The sequence below is a fragment of the Pezoporus flaviventris genome, unplaced genomic scaffold, assembly GCF_033815535.1.
Source record: "Pezoporus flaviventris isolate CSIRO_AGI_PZ_B2104156 unplaced genomic scaffold, CSIRO_AGI_Pfla_v1 ptg000007l, whole genome shotgun sequence".
NCBI lineage: Eukaryota > Metazoa > Chordata > Aves > Psittaciformes > Psittacidae > Pezoporus > Pezoporus flaviventris.
In genome coordinates, this window is record NW_026892555.1 from 43,676,226 (window position 1) to 43,694,499 (window position 18,274).

Sequence of the window (18,274 nt, forward strand, 5' to 3'; positions counted from 1 at the left end):
TAGAGGCAAAGGCACATTGCTTTTTCCTGGTCCAGATTTACTAAAATAAAAAACTACTTACATCTTGTCTTCACTAAGATTATTTTGAGGAAGTAAGGTGAGGCAAGGTAAACTCTTCATCACCCCTGTTTCTTTTCTCATTAAAACTAAATAGACTGAAGTTGAACATACGAGAGTAAACATAAAGACTACACAAAGATGTGATGAGGACACATAACACAGAGGTAATTGATTTTTGGGTTGCGTCCTTTCTCTGGGGTGTCAAAAAAAGAAAAGAGGGCAACCCAGGAACAAATATGAGCAAGACACCCTTTGCCTATTTCTCTAACTTAATTTTAACCTCCCACCTTTAAAATAAGTATAGAAGGCTGAGCATATACTTCTCATGAGGGAAACCTAAGTTTAATTAAGTCCCACACTGAGCCCTCTATGAGTCCTAGAGGACTCATATCCTAGAGACTATGCGTCTATAAGTCCTCTTCTTAAATCGGAGTCAAATGGCTTTTCACATCATTATACAATCATGCAAGAATTTCTAGGAATGGATTTTAATGATCAGGACGGGCAGCCAGGTTGGTTAGCAGCTAATAATTTCTATAGGGAATTAAACGGGCAAGGTCTGGCTTTATTCGTCAAGGTAGTAGTTACCAGATTTCGGACCGTGGCGCACTGCTGACCATTACACATTTTCATTGCGCCATCAACTTCAGCAGTGAAGTCTTAAGTGGAGAGAATACAGAATTCCCTGCGCGGGAAGACGGACAGTGTGCGGACAGCCTCGCTCCCAGCTTGTTTAGCTCCATCAAGAAGCCGCAGAGGTGCGAGGCCGGAGTGAGGGGCCCCTGGCACCCCGTCGGACCCCTCGGGGGTCTCCCCGCTTCCACCCTGGGAGAACCTGGAACGGCCTCGGCAGGCCCCGCCGGGCGTCACCGGCCCCCCGCCGCCCGTTAGACCCGCGCGCTGCCGCCGTTGCCAGGGAAACGGGCTGGCGGATGCCGGGCAGGACGCGGCGGCTGGCAGCCTGCCCTGGCCGCCCGCCCGATTCCCCCGCCCGGCTGCAGCGGCGGGCGCCCCGCCGGAGCCGTGAGTACCGGGAGGCGGGGCTGGGGCCGCCAGCCAGCTGTGCTGTCGGCGGCTGGCGCGCAGGGGAGGGTGGCAGCTCCTCGGCCTGGCCCGCTTGGTGCCCGGGTTAGCTGCGGGAGGGGGCCACGCCGTTGCCGCCTCCCGCTCAGTGGCGCTCCGAGCGGTCCTAGTGCTGGACAAGTGCCCACGGGCCTCGGCGGTGGTGGTGGTTGGGCCCGGGGCGGAGAGCGGAGCCGCGGGGAGTACAGGGGTCCGGCCCCACTGCGGCTGCCTCGCGTCCTCAGCGCCGCTCGCGAGTGCCGTGTCGGGGCGGTGTTAGCTTACACGAGGCGGTGTTTGGCACGTCCGGCTGCTCCTCATTCACCGTGTTGTCGTGGCAGAATAGCACGGTTAGGGTTGGAAGGGACCTTAAATAGTCCACCCCTCATGACACGGGCAGGGACACTTTCCACTAGACCAGGTTGCTCAAAGCCCCTTCCAACCTGGCCTTGAGCCGCTGTTACGTTCCCTTTCAGACTTCTAAACGCTTGCCAAAAATGCACAACTTTGCAACCCTTTGTTAACAGGCACTAAAGCTGTTCCAGTGTGGACCACATCATATATCTATGTAAAAATCTAGACTGACCTGCTGCTTCTTTGAGAGAAGGATCAGGATACATTCATTTGGAAACCCTGGTAAGCACTGGGTGGGACGTGATATACACACCAAATGCTGTGTATATATACAAATGCTGTATATATATATAAACTTCATGAAGTTGGCATCAGACCACCTCACAAGCGTGTCAAGGTCCCTCTGGATGGCATTCTTTCCCTCCAGTGTATCAACCGAACCACACAGCTTGGTGTCATCGGCAAACTTGCTGAGGGCGCACTCAATCCCACTGTCCATGTCAACGACAAAGATGTTGAACAAGACCGGTCCCAACACCGATCCCTGAGGGGCACCACTCATTACTGGTCTCCAGCCGGACACTGAGCCATTGACCACAACTCTTTGTGTGTGGCCATCCAGCCAGCTCTTTATCCACCGAGTGGTCCATCATTCAAATTGATGTCTCTCCAATTTTGAGACAAGGATGTCGTGTGGGACAGTGTCAAATGCTTCGCACAAGTCCAGGTAGATGACATCAACTGCTCTACCCCTGTCCATCAGTTCTGTAGCCCCATCATAGAAGGCCACCAAATTGGTCAGGCAGGATTTCCCCTTAGTGAAGCCATGCTGGCTGTCACCAAGCACCTTGTTGATTTTCATGTGCCTTAGCATGCCATCCAGGAGAATCTGCTCCAAGATTTTGCCAGGCACAGAGGTGAGACTGACTCGTCTGTAATTCCCTGGGTCATCCATTTTCCCCTTCTTGAAAATGGGGGTTATACTTCCCTTTTTCCAGTCACCGGGAACTTTACCTGACTGCCATGGTTTCTCAAATATGATGGCCAGTGGCTTAGCAACTTCATTCGCCAGCTCCTTCAGGACCCGTGGATGGATTTCATCAGGTCCCATGGACTTGTGCACGTTCTGGTTTTTAAGATGGTCTCGAACCATATCAGAGGAAATAGGGCAAAAAAAATATAAAGCACTATAAGCTTGACTGTTGTGCTTCAGCAGAATACACCCCGAGCAGCAATCCCTTCTTGTTTTTCTGAACTGATCATATTGAGACATGAATTGGAAGCTGAGGGGTTGGCTGTGATCATAGACTTATAGAATATTTAGGATTGGAAAGGACTTTAAGGTCGTAAAGTTACACCCCCCGTTCCATGGGCAGGGACATCTCACACTAAACCATGTCACCCAAGGCTTTGTCCAACATGACCTTGACTACTGCCAGGGATAGAGCATTCACAGCTTGCCTGGGCAACCCATTCCAGTGCCTCACCACCCTAACAGTAAAGAACTTCCTCCTTATATCCAATCTAAACTTCTCCTGTTTAAGTTCGAACCCATTACCCCTTGTCCTATCACTACAGTCCCTAATGAAGAGTCCCTCCCCAGCATCCCTATAGGCCCCCTTCAGATACTGGAAGGCTGCTATGAGGTCTCCACGCAGCCTTCTCGTCTCCAGGCTGATCCAAATGAAAATCCAGTATGTTCTCATTTTGGGACTGGTTATGTTATTTCAAATTGCCGTGACTGGAAAATTGAATACATTTGCTAACACAATGAGATCCTTTATGAATATGTTTTTGGGAAATCAGAGATTTTTCATAGTTTTGGAGATGTTTGATTTGCAATTTTTTATGATTGTTCCTTCCCAATGGAGTTGAAGTGTGGCTATATCTAGTGAAATAATGCCACTATTATCTACGAAATTGATACGTGTGTCTTGAGCCTTCTTCTCTACTTAGGGGCTTTACATTTCTGTAAATGCTCTCATCTATTCATAGCTTACAGACTGTGTGAGATTAGAGTTTATCTGACTGTAATATCTTGTATTAAGATGTAGCTATGATGGTCTGTGTTATGAATTGCCTTTTGTAAGCCTTTTTGTAAAGAGCTTTCAGATGGAGTTAAGTAGAAAGGGGACAGTAGCTGTAAGAGTAACAGCACTCTAGATGATTGTTCCAGGTTTTATACCTTTCATGCTAAGACAGGTGAGTATGAAAATGCTGGCATGAAGACAGAGTGAAGGACAGAGTCTGCTTTTGAAGGGTGATTTTCAATTTGAACATGAGGCAGAGAAATTTCCTATTCCTCTTTCAGTACTTGATGCAGTTTTAGATTAAATAATCATTTGAAAGATTATTATCCACACCAACATCAAAAAATTAATACTGCAATAGATGGCCAAAATATTTGCTATCATATTTAAGGTCCAGTAGAAATTCTAATGAAACAAACACTGAGTAAATCTAATGGTCACATTTTCTAGATAAAATGTTGCATGGGTTAGGAAGTCTCACTTTGGAAGGTAGATGGTGAGAAAAAATTAGCTTAAGCAAGCAGCAGTTCCAGTCAGCTTGGAAATATTGTTGAATTCTTAATTATGATAAACTTTTTAGTCTTTGACAGTTGTTCTTTTTTTTTTCCTCCCCATTTTCCTTTGTCTCAGAGCCGTCATCTTCTAAGGCTATTGCAGGACAGGTATGAGAATGTACTCTCAGTATAGCTGTATTGAATTGTATAAGTTAGTCTTCCCTTTAATGTTGAATCCTCATAAAAAAAGCTCTCTGAGACTGTATAATTTAAAAATATTTTTCTAATGATTTTCTTTTTAAAGAAGATTTCTATATAGCATCAAGAATTAATTAGCTGCTAAGATCTGAGCAGTGCTGCAAAATACATCTGAGTCCAACTGAACAAGAATGTGTTTATAGTTACTCAGCACTCGGTTTGGGATTTGGCAAGATCTTATCTTCAAACTAGAAAACACACAGATGCAATTTCATGTTATTTAGTAGTCTGTTGTGTTCCCTTTTTCATTTTAAATAGATTGCATGATCCTGCCAAATTTTCAACTCATTTTGTTTCTGTAATCTTTGCAACTAAACTATTTATATAATATACATAATGGCTAAAATTACTATTTAACTTCAAGTCCCTCTGAAACATAAAGTAATAAAATACATACAGCTTAAGATGGAAATCAAATAGAGATTGATCAGCATTTATAATGTTTGTTTCTTTCTTTGAAAGCATAGTATTGGCATGTTAGGCACAGACCGTATCTTATGAACAGCACTGTAGAACAATGGAGGTACTCTGTGAGTAATAGTGACAGCAAGGACTTACTTACTACACGAATCTTTCTCAGTTTGGACACAAAGCCTTGCTTGGAAGAGCTTGCCAGCACTCAGGAGGATAGGATCATTTGCAATTTGAATGATCTTGAGAAGTCAGAGAGTAGGATGTAAATCAATAAGAGCAAGTACAAAGTACTATCCATAAGCAGAAATAATGTGTACAGAGGATAACAGAATTATAGGTAATTTAGCAAAAGACCTGTAGGTTGAAGTGCTAAACATGAAACCCACTATAATGCTGTTGTGATAGAAACAAGGGTTGTATCAGGATATGAAACCAAAAGCATTGCGTAAGACTTCTGTTGTTCTTAGTACTGGTGTGGCATCAGCTGGAAGTCTGTTCCATCTTCAGGATCTGGATCTGGAAAGGCATGGACCAACTGGGGAGAAATTGGAGGAGGAGAGTGGAACAGCAGTTGGAAAGCATAATCTCTGGGGCAGGGGTTTGTGTGTAAAAACAAACGGAAGAATTTGATCTGTTTAGTGTAGAGAAGGAAAGAGATGGAAGTTCTCAAATGTTTAAGAAGTTGTTTACAAGATTAAGGCAATCTATTATTTTCTGTGTCCATACAGATACGACAAGGAGATTATACTGTACATTAGGATGGCTAAGTAATGGCAGGGATAGTTGTTTGGTTTAAGTTTGCCTAGACATCTGGTAGAAATTGTCACTAAAAGATTTTAAAACAGATATGACAAGCATCTGTCAGAAATGGTTTAGATTTAGTTGAAACTGCCTTGGATCGTTCAATCCATGGAGACGTTATTTTGTAAATGGAATCTGTTTTTGCATTCTATTACACTTCTGTCATTGCTAAAGAAAGAATTGTAGTGAAGTGGAGGTCAGTCTCTTCTCCCAGGTAGTAAGTGCTGGGAGAAGAAGTAATAGCCTCAAGCTGTGCCGGGTGAGGTTTAAGTTGGATATTAGGAAAAATTTCTTTACGGGGAGAGTAATCAGGCATTGGAACAGGCTGCCTAGGGAATTGGTGGAATCACCTTCTCTGGAAGTGTTCAGAAACTGTGTAGATGAGGCCCTCAGTGACACGGTTTAGTGGTGGATTTGGCAGTCCTTGGTAATGGTTGGACTTGATGATCTTGAAGGTCTTTTCCAACCTAGCTGATTCTATGATTCTATGAACAGAACTGGCTTAATTATCAATAAGTGAAAAGATAACTTAAACAGTACTTAACTAAATGGTTTAATAAAATGCAGGGAAATATATGCTAATTATCAAAGTGAATAAGTGAATTAAACAAGAATATGTTGTGTTATGTATATAAATACTTGAGCTAATTTTTTGTTTCTTCATTACTCTATTTTTAAAAAATGGAGTTCAAAAGTATCTTCATTTCTAATGCTCAGAATAAGAGATGTGATTTGTATGAACATATGCAGCAATTATGTCAAAACTAAATTTCTTCAGTTCTGTGGTTACCATGGTAACCAATATTCACTGTATTTCATTTAGACATACAACAGAAGATACTAGTTTTAAGATTTAATAATCTTTCCAAAAATATTGTGCTATATAGGACATGATATTTTAATTATGTGTAAGGGGACAGATCAAATAACTAACATGCTTAGTAGCACGAACATTGGTAGTAAGCATCTTTAAAACATATTTGGATGATTCTTGTGGTAATAGAATTTGGATGCTCATTTCTAACAATTGAACTGAATTAGCTTTTTTTGCTTGAGCAGGGAGATTGTTCCTACTACTGCTGGATCTCTTTGACCTTGCAGGAATAAGAAAGAGAATAGTAATTCTCCTATTGTCTTGTTTCTGGCCTTGGAATGTATGAGGAGACACACTGAAATAGTGGATTAGGTAGCATCTTTAGTCAGAGATAGTTATATTTTATGTGAACCCATGTCACAGAATGTGAGCTGCTCTTAATCTTACCTGTTTTCTCAGTACTACTTGGTAGAAGTGTAATTCCTCTTTTCTGATTCATGGGAGAAAGGTGGAACACAAGAATATATATAGAAAGACAAAGTGGATCATTCATGACAATGGCACAGAATATTGGGATTTAATTTCCTTATCTATTACAGATTTCCAGAGTCCTTGTTTTTCATCCTATTTAATTGTGTGTGGGTTTGGGTTTTGGTGGTTTTTTTTGTTGTTGTTCGTTTGTTTAAGAGTTCCTGTTTGCAGTAAGGTCTGCAGGAAAAGAGTAGGAGTTAAATTTGAGTTTCAGACTATCTAGCTGGAATGAATGATAAGAACAGTGGAATACTGGAAAAAAAATCAAATTGATTTTGATACAGGACTATTTCAGGGACTTATATGATAGTAGTAAGATCTCAGCTGTAATATTTTTTGGTTTTGCATTCCATTATAAGTTTTTGAGAGTACATCATTTGATCTTAATAACCTTCTTAAAGCTTAAAGTGGCTGGTGTAATGGACTTGTTCTTGGGATCTTGTTCCTGTGAAAGGAATAAAATGCAACAAAGAATGTAAGGAATTTTGCCTATCTTTGGTTGCTTTTAATAAAAATAACAAGAATAATTCAATAATTCTATTTTTATTTTGAGTTGGTGGTTTGTGTTAGTCAGCTTATGAAATTTTACGTGAGGCATTGTTTTCAAGAGTCAGCCCTGGGTACCACTATAACAGATTTTAATGCTGCAAATGTCTGTTTAAATGACACTGGACTATTTTGAAACATGTGCACTAATTGTAGTTTGGGGAACATTAATCCCTTTCTGCACATTCTGAAGTAAACCTGGGCTGCATTTCAGTGGTTAAAAGATTCACTGCGTCATTTGGGGACAGGCAGAGATTGTGCAAGAAACATTAAGACCTTAAAAACAAAAGGTAAAATGCTGTATTTGCAGCAAGTTAACACTTGGAGAGCAGCAAATTATAGAATAAGATGTAGATCGTTTTTGGAATGTTCGATCCTTTTAACTATTAATTAGTTTATAATTTTTATTTATGCTGACCGCATTTTGGGGAAGGAGGAAAATTTCCAACACAAATGACATAGTCGCAGGGAAGCAGGAATCAATGAGAAGATTTTAAGCGAAATTCTTTGATTTGGCCATCTCTATTGTGTTTATGAGATAGATAATCTCAGTTTGCACTTAGTTTACTTGATAGTGAATTAGAGCTTTGGTGAAGAGGTAAGTATGGGAGCTGATCAGAAAAAGGTTCTTGGAGAATAAGCTTTTTGTTAAGCATATTTATGAATATCCCAGGAATCTGCCTGGAGAATGGCATTTATGATGAGAAATAGTAGTAATAGTTCATGTTAGGTAGATAGAAATTCTAACATCTAGATTCTGGGTTTTTTTAATTGCAAAATATTTATTGAGGATTTTACTTTTAACAAAAACTTTGTTAATTTCTTATCCTTCTATTTGATAAATTGGTGTTAGAAAATTATGTTTAGCCAATCAGAAACTATTTGTGTTATAGAAAAGTGCCAATAAAGTAATGAAAATACTGTGTGTGTTGACTTTAGCTATAGTCCTATTTAATAATATATGCAATGTACATATGTTTTTATAAATATATACACACATACCCGATGAAAGAAATGCCATTTTTCTCTTCTTTATGGAGAAGCATACAATGCCTTTGAAAAGGTATACTGTATGACTAATGTAGTGGTTATCTTTGTTAGAATGAGAAAATTAGTTTGAATTCTGTAAAACAATTTGTGCAGAATAACATTTCCTGAAGGTCATAGTTATATATTACAGAATTGTGAGTGTAACTCACTGGGTTTGATTTATTTTATATGAATAGGACAGTATAAAAGAAATTTTTTAATTTGGATTTTGATAACTACATAACTGTGAAGATAAGGAGTCTAATATTTATATGCATTGAGGCTAAGATTTTCAACAGATACTAAATGAGCTATGTGCTAATTTTCTTTCCATGAAATACTGCTTTTGTCACCAACTGCCAATTTGTCCAATATATTTTTCCCACATACATTGTTAGGTACAGTTAAATGCATCTTTGTGTTGTGTATATGATTCCTTATCAAGCAAGTGATGTTCTCAACTTTCTGTTAACTCATGCTTGCATATCACATAATAGTCTGTTCATAACTTGTTCCAGATATATTACTGACTATATAAGCAACAACAAATTGAAACCATTTCTTAAGCTTTTCTTCTGGATTTCATCCTTTTTTACGCAGTATTTTTCTCATCTTTCCTCCTTTCTCTAGAGCTATTCTGTCTGTCGATACTTATTTTCTTTGAATTCCTATGAGTTTTGTTTTCTTTTGTACTCCTTGTTGGAACTAATGTCGTCCATCTGGTCTGACTGTCAGGATGAGCCTGTTACGAGTAGAATTTTGTTTTGCGTTGTCCAAGAAGCTGACATCCTGGCACAGATAATGCTAAAAATTCCTACTTGCCAAATCAGCTTATTTCTTTGAACAACACTAGATCCCTCCATTGGAAATAATTGTTTCATAAAATTCAAAAAGCCACCAAACTTGAAAAAAATATGTACTAATGTTCAAATGACATGCAAGAATGGCTTATATAATACATTTTCCATACATTTCCTGAGGAGAGTTACATAGCTGAAAATGTGGTGATTTGAAGCTTTATTATATGTATTATGAACTTTATTTAATTCAAAAAAATACCTTCTATAGCTTTAGCTTGAAAGGCTTTGTTGGTATTGTTCAGAGTTTCCAAGTTAATTAGTTTGTTATGGTAACAGAGCACTAGTGGTGGTGACTGCATTGCAGTGCATAGAAGTTCATGGAGATCAGCTGTGGATTCAGCATTTCTTTTGGCAAGCTTGGTACACTTAGATTCATCTAATATTTCTTTGGAACAGGCTTGAGTTTGAGTTTTTTGGATCAATAAATTGAGGCATGGGGAGTGTGAATAGTGTATTTCAGTTTCACTCTTCTCTGACTGGCTGTCTAGTTGGAATCTTAGGCAACTATTTTTTGTTTCAGACAGCTTGGAATAAACATTTCTCTATTTTGTAATAGTACTACTTAGAAAATATGTGGAATGCTAAAATCTATAGTTCATGCAGTATTTTTTTCTAGTATTTTTTCTTGATGAACACTTAATAGAGGTGTTGGGATTTTTTTTCTTTTTTACTGGACGGTTTTTGTAAGTTGATAATAGCTGGAAACCACAATTTACTGTGGACTTCTCTAACACGCAAATTACACAGTCCAGGAAGTCTCCACCTGGATCTCTGTATGGCAATACATTTATTTGTCAAAAGATGAATTATAAGGGTGAAAAAATATTTTGGTAAATAACCTCAGCTAGATACCCTGGGGCTTAACTATCTAAGTTTTCAGCCAGTATTGGCTTTCTGAATTATGTAAATTACAAATAAATAATGTTAGATTTGTTTATTATAGTAAACCTGAGTTAGAAGTCTATATGCAAATAAGTAGTTATTTTCTTCTCTTCCATGTCATCTGTCCATTGAGATGACAGTGTTACAGACTACAGATTTATGGGCTTCCCTTTTGTTGGCAGTTTGTTAATTAAATTTATCTCATAGGTTATGCATTTTGCTTTTCACAATTTTCCAGGTAGTGCTGGTTACTACTGTTATGATAGGTTCCAAAATAACCTGTATTTTAAAATTTAAATTGAAAATTTAATTGAAAAAAATTAAAAAGCCAGGTCACATAGGTTGAAATTTGGTTGTCTTGGTTTTCATTGGCTTTCTAACTAATTTCCTTACTTAAATAGGATCCACTGTGAGAGCACTGTTTAGTTGCTCCTTTTCCCTTAGTAGGAAAAGTGACAATGGAGTTGCTATCCTTTAAGAATACTGTAGATGTATCACTGATGGAATACTTTTTTTTTTCTGATGAAAATAAGAGTTTTTAAAATGTGCATGTGTGTATGTATATATGTATTATTATTTTTCTAATCATTAGGCTGAAAAGTGCTACCAGCAAAAATGTCTGAAACATCATCATTTTCATTTTCTTCTGATGTCAGTGATGGGCCATCCCAAGGTATGTCAGGTACATCTTCTGTTATACATTTTGCAAATAGGTTAATGAAGGGATGAATTATAAGACAAAAGAAATTATTTTATATTTTGTATTTGTAATATTTTTAACACTAGTCCTCTTTCTTGGTCCCCATCTGCCACGCTGCTGGAAAAACCATGCAAATGGTGCATCTGTAGACTTCAAATGTCAGTCATGGACTTACTGCTGTCACTCCATCCTCTAATGATAGTTCCGTTTTCTACCTGAAAACAAAATTGGCTGTATTTCACTTCTCATTTTAATTTTTATTTTAAATTTAATTTTTATTTTAAATTTAATTTTTAAACTTGAATATAATTTTTCTGGCTTTCTTTCACAAAAGTTTTAGAAGACTTAGAAATAAAAATGTTTGCCAAGGAAAGCCAAAGCAGTAACAGAGCAATCTTTTTTTGTTAAAGCTCTTAAAAAAAAATCCATTTTTTTTTTAATGGATGTATTGTTAGTTGCACTAGTGATGTAAAGAAACTACACATAATTTTTAAAATATTGATGTTAATTTAGTAATAGTTAAGAATAATAATAGTAGAAACAACTAAGTGAAATTAATATTGTTCTCAAAATCTGAACTGTGTTGTGCTTCAAAGTGCAAGAAAGTTTCAGAGTCGATATATGCTTTGTTAGGATTGTGCTGTGTAGCCATTCAGTGAAGCTTTCTTGCTCTAGAAACTGGCAGAACAGATTCTGTGATACAGGTTTTGATATCCATTTTAGTGGGCTGTCTTTTCAAGCAAATCTTGCAAACTATCTTTTCCATTTCAGTGACGATGCTTACGATAATGTTAAGTTAAAAGATCCTTATGTAAAATACAGACTTTTAATGTTGGAGGCTAACACTTTAATTAAAACACTGAGATTATTCTTTAAAAAAAAGCCCAAAACAAAACAAAAACCAAATCTGCATACTGTATGTGAAGGTTGTCTGGTTCTATTTTACAGTTTAATCTCTATTACTGTGATTGTTATTTTTGGTTCATCTCCAAGGAACATTAAAGCAGTTGTATCCCCCTGAACATAATTGGGTTATTGTTTCATGTTTGTAGGACAGCGCCTTAGACTTTTTAATAGCTCTATTGCTAGGTTTCAGTGTCTTGTTCCTGTCACCTTTCATTAGTGACCTGTGCAGTCAGATTCCCATTCTGTGTGTTAATTAAATAGTCAACATTCAATAATGTGCCACAGTATCATTTATTTATGTGATTATATGGCTAAGAGAGTTTAAAGAAAACATAATTCTGAAATCTGCATGTTCTCGTAAAACAGTCCATTTATGTCATGTAGCTTGAAATTCCCGGTGTGGGAATTACTGTTCTGGAATTTCATCCCTTCATGAGGTCGAAACAAATATTTGCTGGAACCAAGTATTAGGTACATAAGAGTAGTCTTACAAGATAGCCTTTAAGGCCCTGTGACTTTTCTGTTTTGCTCTGTGTGTTTCTATATAGAAGCCACCATTGCCCTTTTTAGTTTCTGATATTATTTTTTTCTGTTTGGGCAAAATTCTTGCTTAGGACTAGTGTAAAATCACCAAAATATATTTATTTGGGATTAATTCTGTATAATTAGTTTTATATATATATATATATATATATATATATATATATATATATATATATACAGTCAGACTGTAGCTCCCTTTATGATATGTCATGTCTTTGAAATTATTCCTTCATATTTTTCGAGCATTTTGGAATCTCCTTGTATTTGAGAGGTTGTATTTAAAAAGGAGTAACGTTTTGTGCAAAACTGTGCTTAGTAAGAGATACAGCTGTTACATTCTCTTAGTCAATTTCAAGGCAGAAGCTTACCAGGTTCCAAATTTAAGAAGTAAAATCAGGTATGAGAAAATCTGGTTTCATCCCACATGTGAAGTTTATCAGCCTTCTGGATTCTCTTTCCTTTTCCAGACAAGAGTGAATGGATCACCCCAAGGCATCATGGCTCTGCTTTTGTAAATACTCCATTACCTTATATTAACAAAATTATTTGTCACATTCAGGAGTTAGAATTGAAGATGGCGAATCACTTTCAACAGGTACGTTTGTGATTAAAAATGGTCAAGTGCTTTTGATCTTATAGGAACAAGTACATTTCTAAACAGGATTACTATGTTGATTTTTATAAAGATTTAATTTCATGTCATATGTACTATCCAGAATAGTGCCCAGGAGATGCATGTACAACTCATGATATGTTTTTAATCTACTTAACAGTTTTAGCAAATCAAAGTGTCTTATTAAAGTCAATATACCATAATATCATAATGTAATATCAATATATCGTAAAGATAAGTAAATTCATATATGACAATTCAGATGCACAGAAAGTGAAGTTGCTTCAATAATATCAACTGCCTGCAAAATAGTTTTTGATACAAATCTTGAGTAGATAGTCAAATTGAGCTGTGTGCCATTTTCTGTCATTTATAGTAAGCTATATTTTCTTCCTGAACCGTACTTAACAATTCCTTGTTTCCTTTACTCTCATATTGACAGACATGAATTTGAAAATGCTGTAGTTCTTTCTTTAGCAGCCCATGATGCTTCCCTAGCTTATATAGATTTTGTGTAAATAGAAACAAGAATAAAAGAAAGATAAAAAAAAAAGGGTAGGTAGATTAAGAAAGAAGGCAATATATGCCAATTTAAAGTATAGTAATATATTTCCATTAACTTATTTGAGAACATAATTAGCATCATTTTAATAATTCACTTTTACTGGAGAAGTGTTTTCCGAATGTTAATAAATTTTGCATGTACCTACAGTGCAGTAAGAAGATCTGATCACTGCTTGCACAGACAAGTTATATTTAAATAATTTATCTCCAGTACCGACAATAATGTTGTCATAGCAGCACATCAGAAAAACTATCTTAGATTAGTATTCCGCAAACACTGTTAAATACTCTGCAGGGAGATTTCTGCAATTGCAGCATAGATGCTAGAAGAATCCAAGGTGCATAAACTAAAGTCATATCTTGATTCACAGTCTAGACATTAATTTGATAGGAAATTTTACATTGCCTCATTCACCTTTCTTTAAAATAATGTGAAACAGTGAAATGTTTTTAATATGATGATTTTGTCATCAATATACATGATGAATTAGGTGGATAAGCATTAACATGTCCAGATGTTTCTTCATTTTAATGTTAGCTTAAATTATTTCTGTAAATCTTGTGCATATTTTCCACATCTCTTTTAAGGTGTTGTTACTTAATATACAGGGACTCAAAATAGTCTGAGGCCTCTAGATGGTGACATCGTTATAACGATGAAATAAGAGGAGAAAAGGTGAAGTTGCCATAGTATGAGTATTTCATTAATGCTCTTAATCTAAATTAGGCATATATACTGAAATGAATACACTACAAATATATAGAATTTGGATTTCACTTGTCTATATCTGAATTTATTTACTCTGCTAGTAAGTTAAGTATTATCAGCAATGTGTCCAGTTGACATGGAAAACCTCATGTGCATACTCTTAAATTCTTATCTTTCAAAACAGGATAGGCGTTATGTGCACTGCTTCTGAGGAATGGTCTCTGACCCTTTCCAGTTCCTGAATTGTGTTTGGAAATTGTTTGGAAATTATTTGGAAATGTGGTAATTTCCTTTTCCACAGGTTGTACCAGTGAGATTTAGTACCAGTTTAATGGTGTAGGTGTTCAAGTTGCTGGGCCCAGAGAACTTCTCAGGCTGTGTTTGATTTACTGGTGGAGACATAGAAGAAAAAATATGAGAAGTTCAGGCAGAATCTCTGTTGGAGTTTTAAGATTTTAAAAAAGTACAGAGGCTGAGTAAAAATAGAATTAGCAGAGATTTAAAAATTAAAGAGATTAAAATAAATTACAAAATTGAGCAATGTAGCACTTATGTACAAAACCTGGGGTTTATTACCAACCTTTTGGAGATACATAGCTTTTAGGAATTCAAAAGCTTTATAATTAGTTTAAAATGTTAAAAAGCTTTGATCCGTATGTACCCTAATTAAATCCTCTTCTGATATAAATGTCAGTGGTCTATTAGGCTTTTTGTCAGAAAATGGAAAAAGTGTGTAACATCTGAGATGTATAATGGAGTTTATGTTTTGCTTTTGCAGTATGATTATGTGTTTAAGGAGGAGAAAACACCATGGTAAGAATCATACATACAAAGTCATACAAAATAATGCATTTAATGTCAGATAGTTATTTGATGAGAATTAGTCTGTTCACATAGCAGACTTTTTGCTAAGCTCTTGTGTTACATAGAATGCATCTAATATAAGCATTCCTAGTGTCTGTAGGATCTAGTTACTTCAAAAGACCAAAAGTGTTTATGGGGAATTTCTCATGTCGTTCCTACTCAGTGTTTAATTTTCAAAGATTCAAGATGATCACAGGTCTCAGGACCACCACAGTGATGAATTTCTGTTAATAAAAGTTCAGTTATTCATACTTCTGAAATTGTACCAATTCTACCAATTATCTGAGGTACCTAAATATGGGTAAGGGTATTATTTTAAGCTCTTGTTGCTTGAAGTTTGGAACATGATGTATAAGCATGCTGAATGTTTCTGTATACTTACTGTGGTCTTTGTGAATTTCTCTAAATATGGTGTATAATTTTCTGAATTTGCATCAAGGGTCAAATTTACTCTCATTTCAGCTTGGCTAGACACAGAGAGACAATAGTCATTAGAAAAGGGAGTAGAAAAAACGCTTGAATGAAGTGGCCATTAATTCATCAAATGCTATAATAAGATGGGGAAAAGATCCCAATTTTTTTTTCATTTTTTCTTGCTTGGTTTTCCTATACTTCATACTGTTAAGATACTTATTAAATGAGTATTTTTTGTGTTTTCAGTGTAGTTTGACACTTACTTAGGTTTAGTTAAAAAAACTGTATTTAAGTGACAAAATTCCCTTGAACCACCTGTATAGTGTTTGTAACTATGTATCCTTATAGTCAGAGAGCAAGAAAGATTCTTGTTAAAATCAAAACAGAACATACCAACTGCATTAAAAATAATGAGTTTGAGAACTGTGTTTATTTTCTCGATGTTTTCACTGGAAATATCTAGAATATATATAATGAGTTGTTAAAGATGATAGATTTAAAATGTAATTTCAAAACATAAAACTCAAGCTATTTTTTTTTTCTAAATTTTGCATATTGTCTGCATCTATTTCAAAATACACTAAAGAACTCAGACTAGTACACAATACAATACAATGCATTTCAAAGCCAAGTACTCAGAAATTACACAGAGTAAGTCTGAATGTGTGACTTCAAATTGTATCATTCATGATGCGGGGTACTTTATGATGTAGTTCTAGTTATAAAGATTAAAAGAGGAGCTTGAAGGGGAGAACATCTCATGCACTGAGCTTGTTGTCCTGACTGTTTTGATTTTGTTTTCCTACTTATCCAACTCCTGTTTATCAAACTCCTGCTTCTGTATCTTAATTTGGTATCTCTTCTGACACCAGGTCCCAGTTTTCCTGTCCAGTGCCTTACTATTTTCTGTGACTGCTCACAGATTTTTTTTCTATTCCCTGTACTTTAAATGTATTTTCTGTTGATGTAGGAAGGCTACAGTAGTATTTCTTTCAGTCTGCTTTTGGCATAGTTTTTTTGTCTGGTCCTCCTTATGGAAAAGGAACATTTTTGTGGAGTTCTTTCAAATATATGTGTTCACATTATGCATATACGTGCAATGTAGTACTGTCACTGCAGATTTCTTCTTAGCTGCATCTGAAGAACCTTTATGTGCTCCTTAAACTGCACACGTGGGCATGAACAGGTGGTGGTTATTCTTCTCCTTGTTCTCATCTCCAGTAAGCCAATGAGCCTTTTAAGTTCACATGACAGCTATGATTTGCTTGTGTTCTTCTTTAGCTACTTGTGCTACTTCTTTCCCCCTTTCACTTGCAGGTTAAATTTGTCCTGATCTCATTTTAATGAAGCCTGCCTCATCTCTGCTTTTAAGCCTCTCAGATTTCAAACACTTGTCTCTTAGAAACTGATTAATCCTTATGCCTGGGTTGTTTATCCTTCGTATGTCTAAAAGACATTTTTTCCTCATTGTCGTCCCTCAAGTGACACTCAGAGATACAGTACTAAATGCATCTGCTCTTCGAAGAGTGGAAAGTATAACATATATGTATTCCATATGTGTCTATATAACATATATATGTATAACATATATATATTCTGTATGTATATAACTTGGAAAGAGTAACAGCTTTTCTGCAACAGTTTCTCTTTGGCAAATCCTTAGGTATAAGAACAAAAATTGAGGATCTGTGTAAGTACAATATGTAAAGAAATCTGTTTCTTGTATTTCTGTAAAGAAATATGAAAAAAGCATTTTACATGATTTTCTTTTCATAGAATTAATAATTCTTCTGCATGACTTGAAATTATTTCATTTAACTAGCCAGCACTTCATGTGTAAAATTCAGGAAAGGAAATTTTGACTTAGTGAAAGTAATATTTACTTAACAATGCTAATTTAAATTAAGTCTAAATTTTTTTAGTTACAGTAGCTTTTTTCTATAGGGTAACAAAACAGGCCAGTGCTGACTCTACTGAAGATAGCTGGTTATCATTATCCACCAAATTGGATTTTAAAGAAGCTGATGTATCTTGTGAAGGTAAAAATATTTCATAATACTCAGTCTGAGTTGTAACAGTTACTTATCCTCATTTAATATATGCTTTGCATTTGCAATAATAGGTGCTTGTTGCCTTCTCAAAGTCTTATGTAAATGATGTGAGTATCCTTTGAAATCTGTGTGTATCAGTTGTCAATCATCTGTCAAGCTAAAATGTTATAATAAGTACTATTAAATCATCCTGTTTGCAAGAAGATAATTTACATTTCTGTATTTAGATTCATACTGTATTTTAATCCATCTAGGTTTTGAACCAACCAAATTATTTATAGCGGTTGTTGGAAATTCTAGATTTTTTTTTCCATTTAGTTTTTGTAAAACAGATAACTGCTTTGCTGTCACAATGTGTTCCCAACATCGAGTTCTGTTTTTACAGTTTGCATCTTTACTCTGATTATACAATTTTTAATAAAGTTTTAAATATTCATGAAATCGTGGGCAATTTTTTTAAGCCAGTGTGCAACCTTTTAAGTACTACTAGCCTGAGGCAATCCTGTCCACAGTAAATGGTGTAATAAAATTTCTGTTGATCACAGCGAAGCCACAATTTCACTCCTGATTTTAAGTAATTTTTCTTCTTTTTGCAGTTTTTAATCAAAAAAATTAGGGAATTGTTGACTGTGGAATCAAAGTGGAAATGTCTTGGACTCTGTAGTTCACATAATAACTGTTTTTTATAGATCAGGACAATGGATGATGACCTCAAAAAATCTTTTATCAAGACAAATAACTGAGGCATTTTTTGACACCCAGATTTCACAGAATG

At 36.1% G+C, this 18,274-nt stretch overlaps 1 protein-coding gene across 1 annotated transcript in view; it reads left to right on the forward strand.

Annotated features, from left to right (window-relative positions):
* Positions 1-456: 456 nt before the first annotated feature.
* Positions 457-18,274, forward strand: part of CCDC178 (coiled-coil domain containing 178) — a 173,378-nt gene continuing 155,560 nt past the window's right edge. Inside the window, 6 exon segments of the mRNA XM_061447585.1 lie at positions 457-1,083; positions 1,599-1,758; positions 10,728-10,817; positions 12,752-12,879; positions 14,949-14,983; positions 17,393-17,487. Coding sequence (XP_061303569.1) covers positions 10,751-10,817; positions 12,752-12,879; positions 14,949-14,983; positions 17,393-17,487 — 325 coding nt within the window. The 5' untranslated portion in view covers positions 457-1,083; positions 1,599-1,758; positions 10,728-10,750.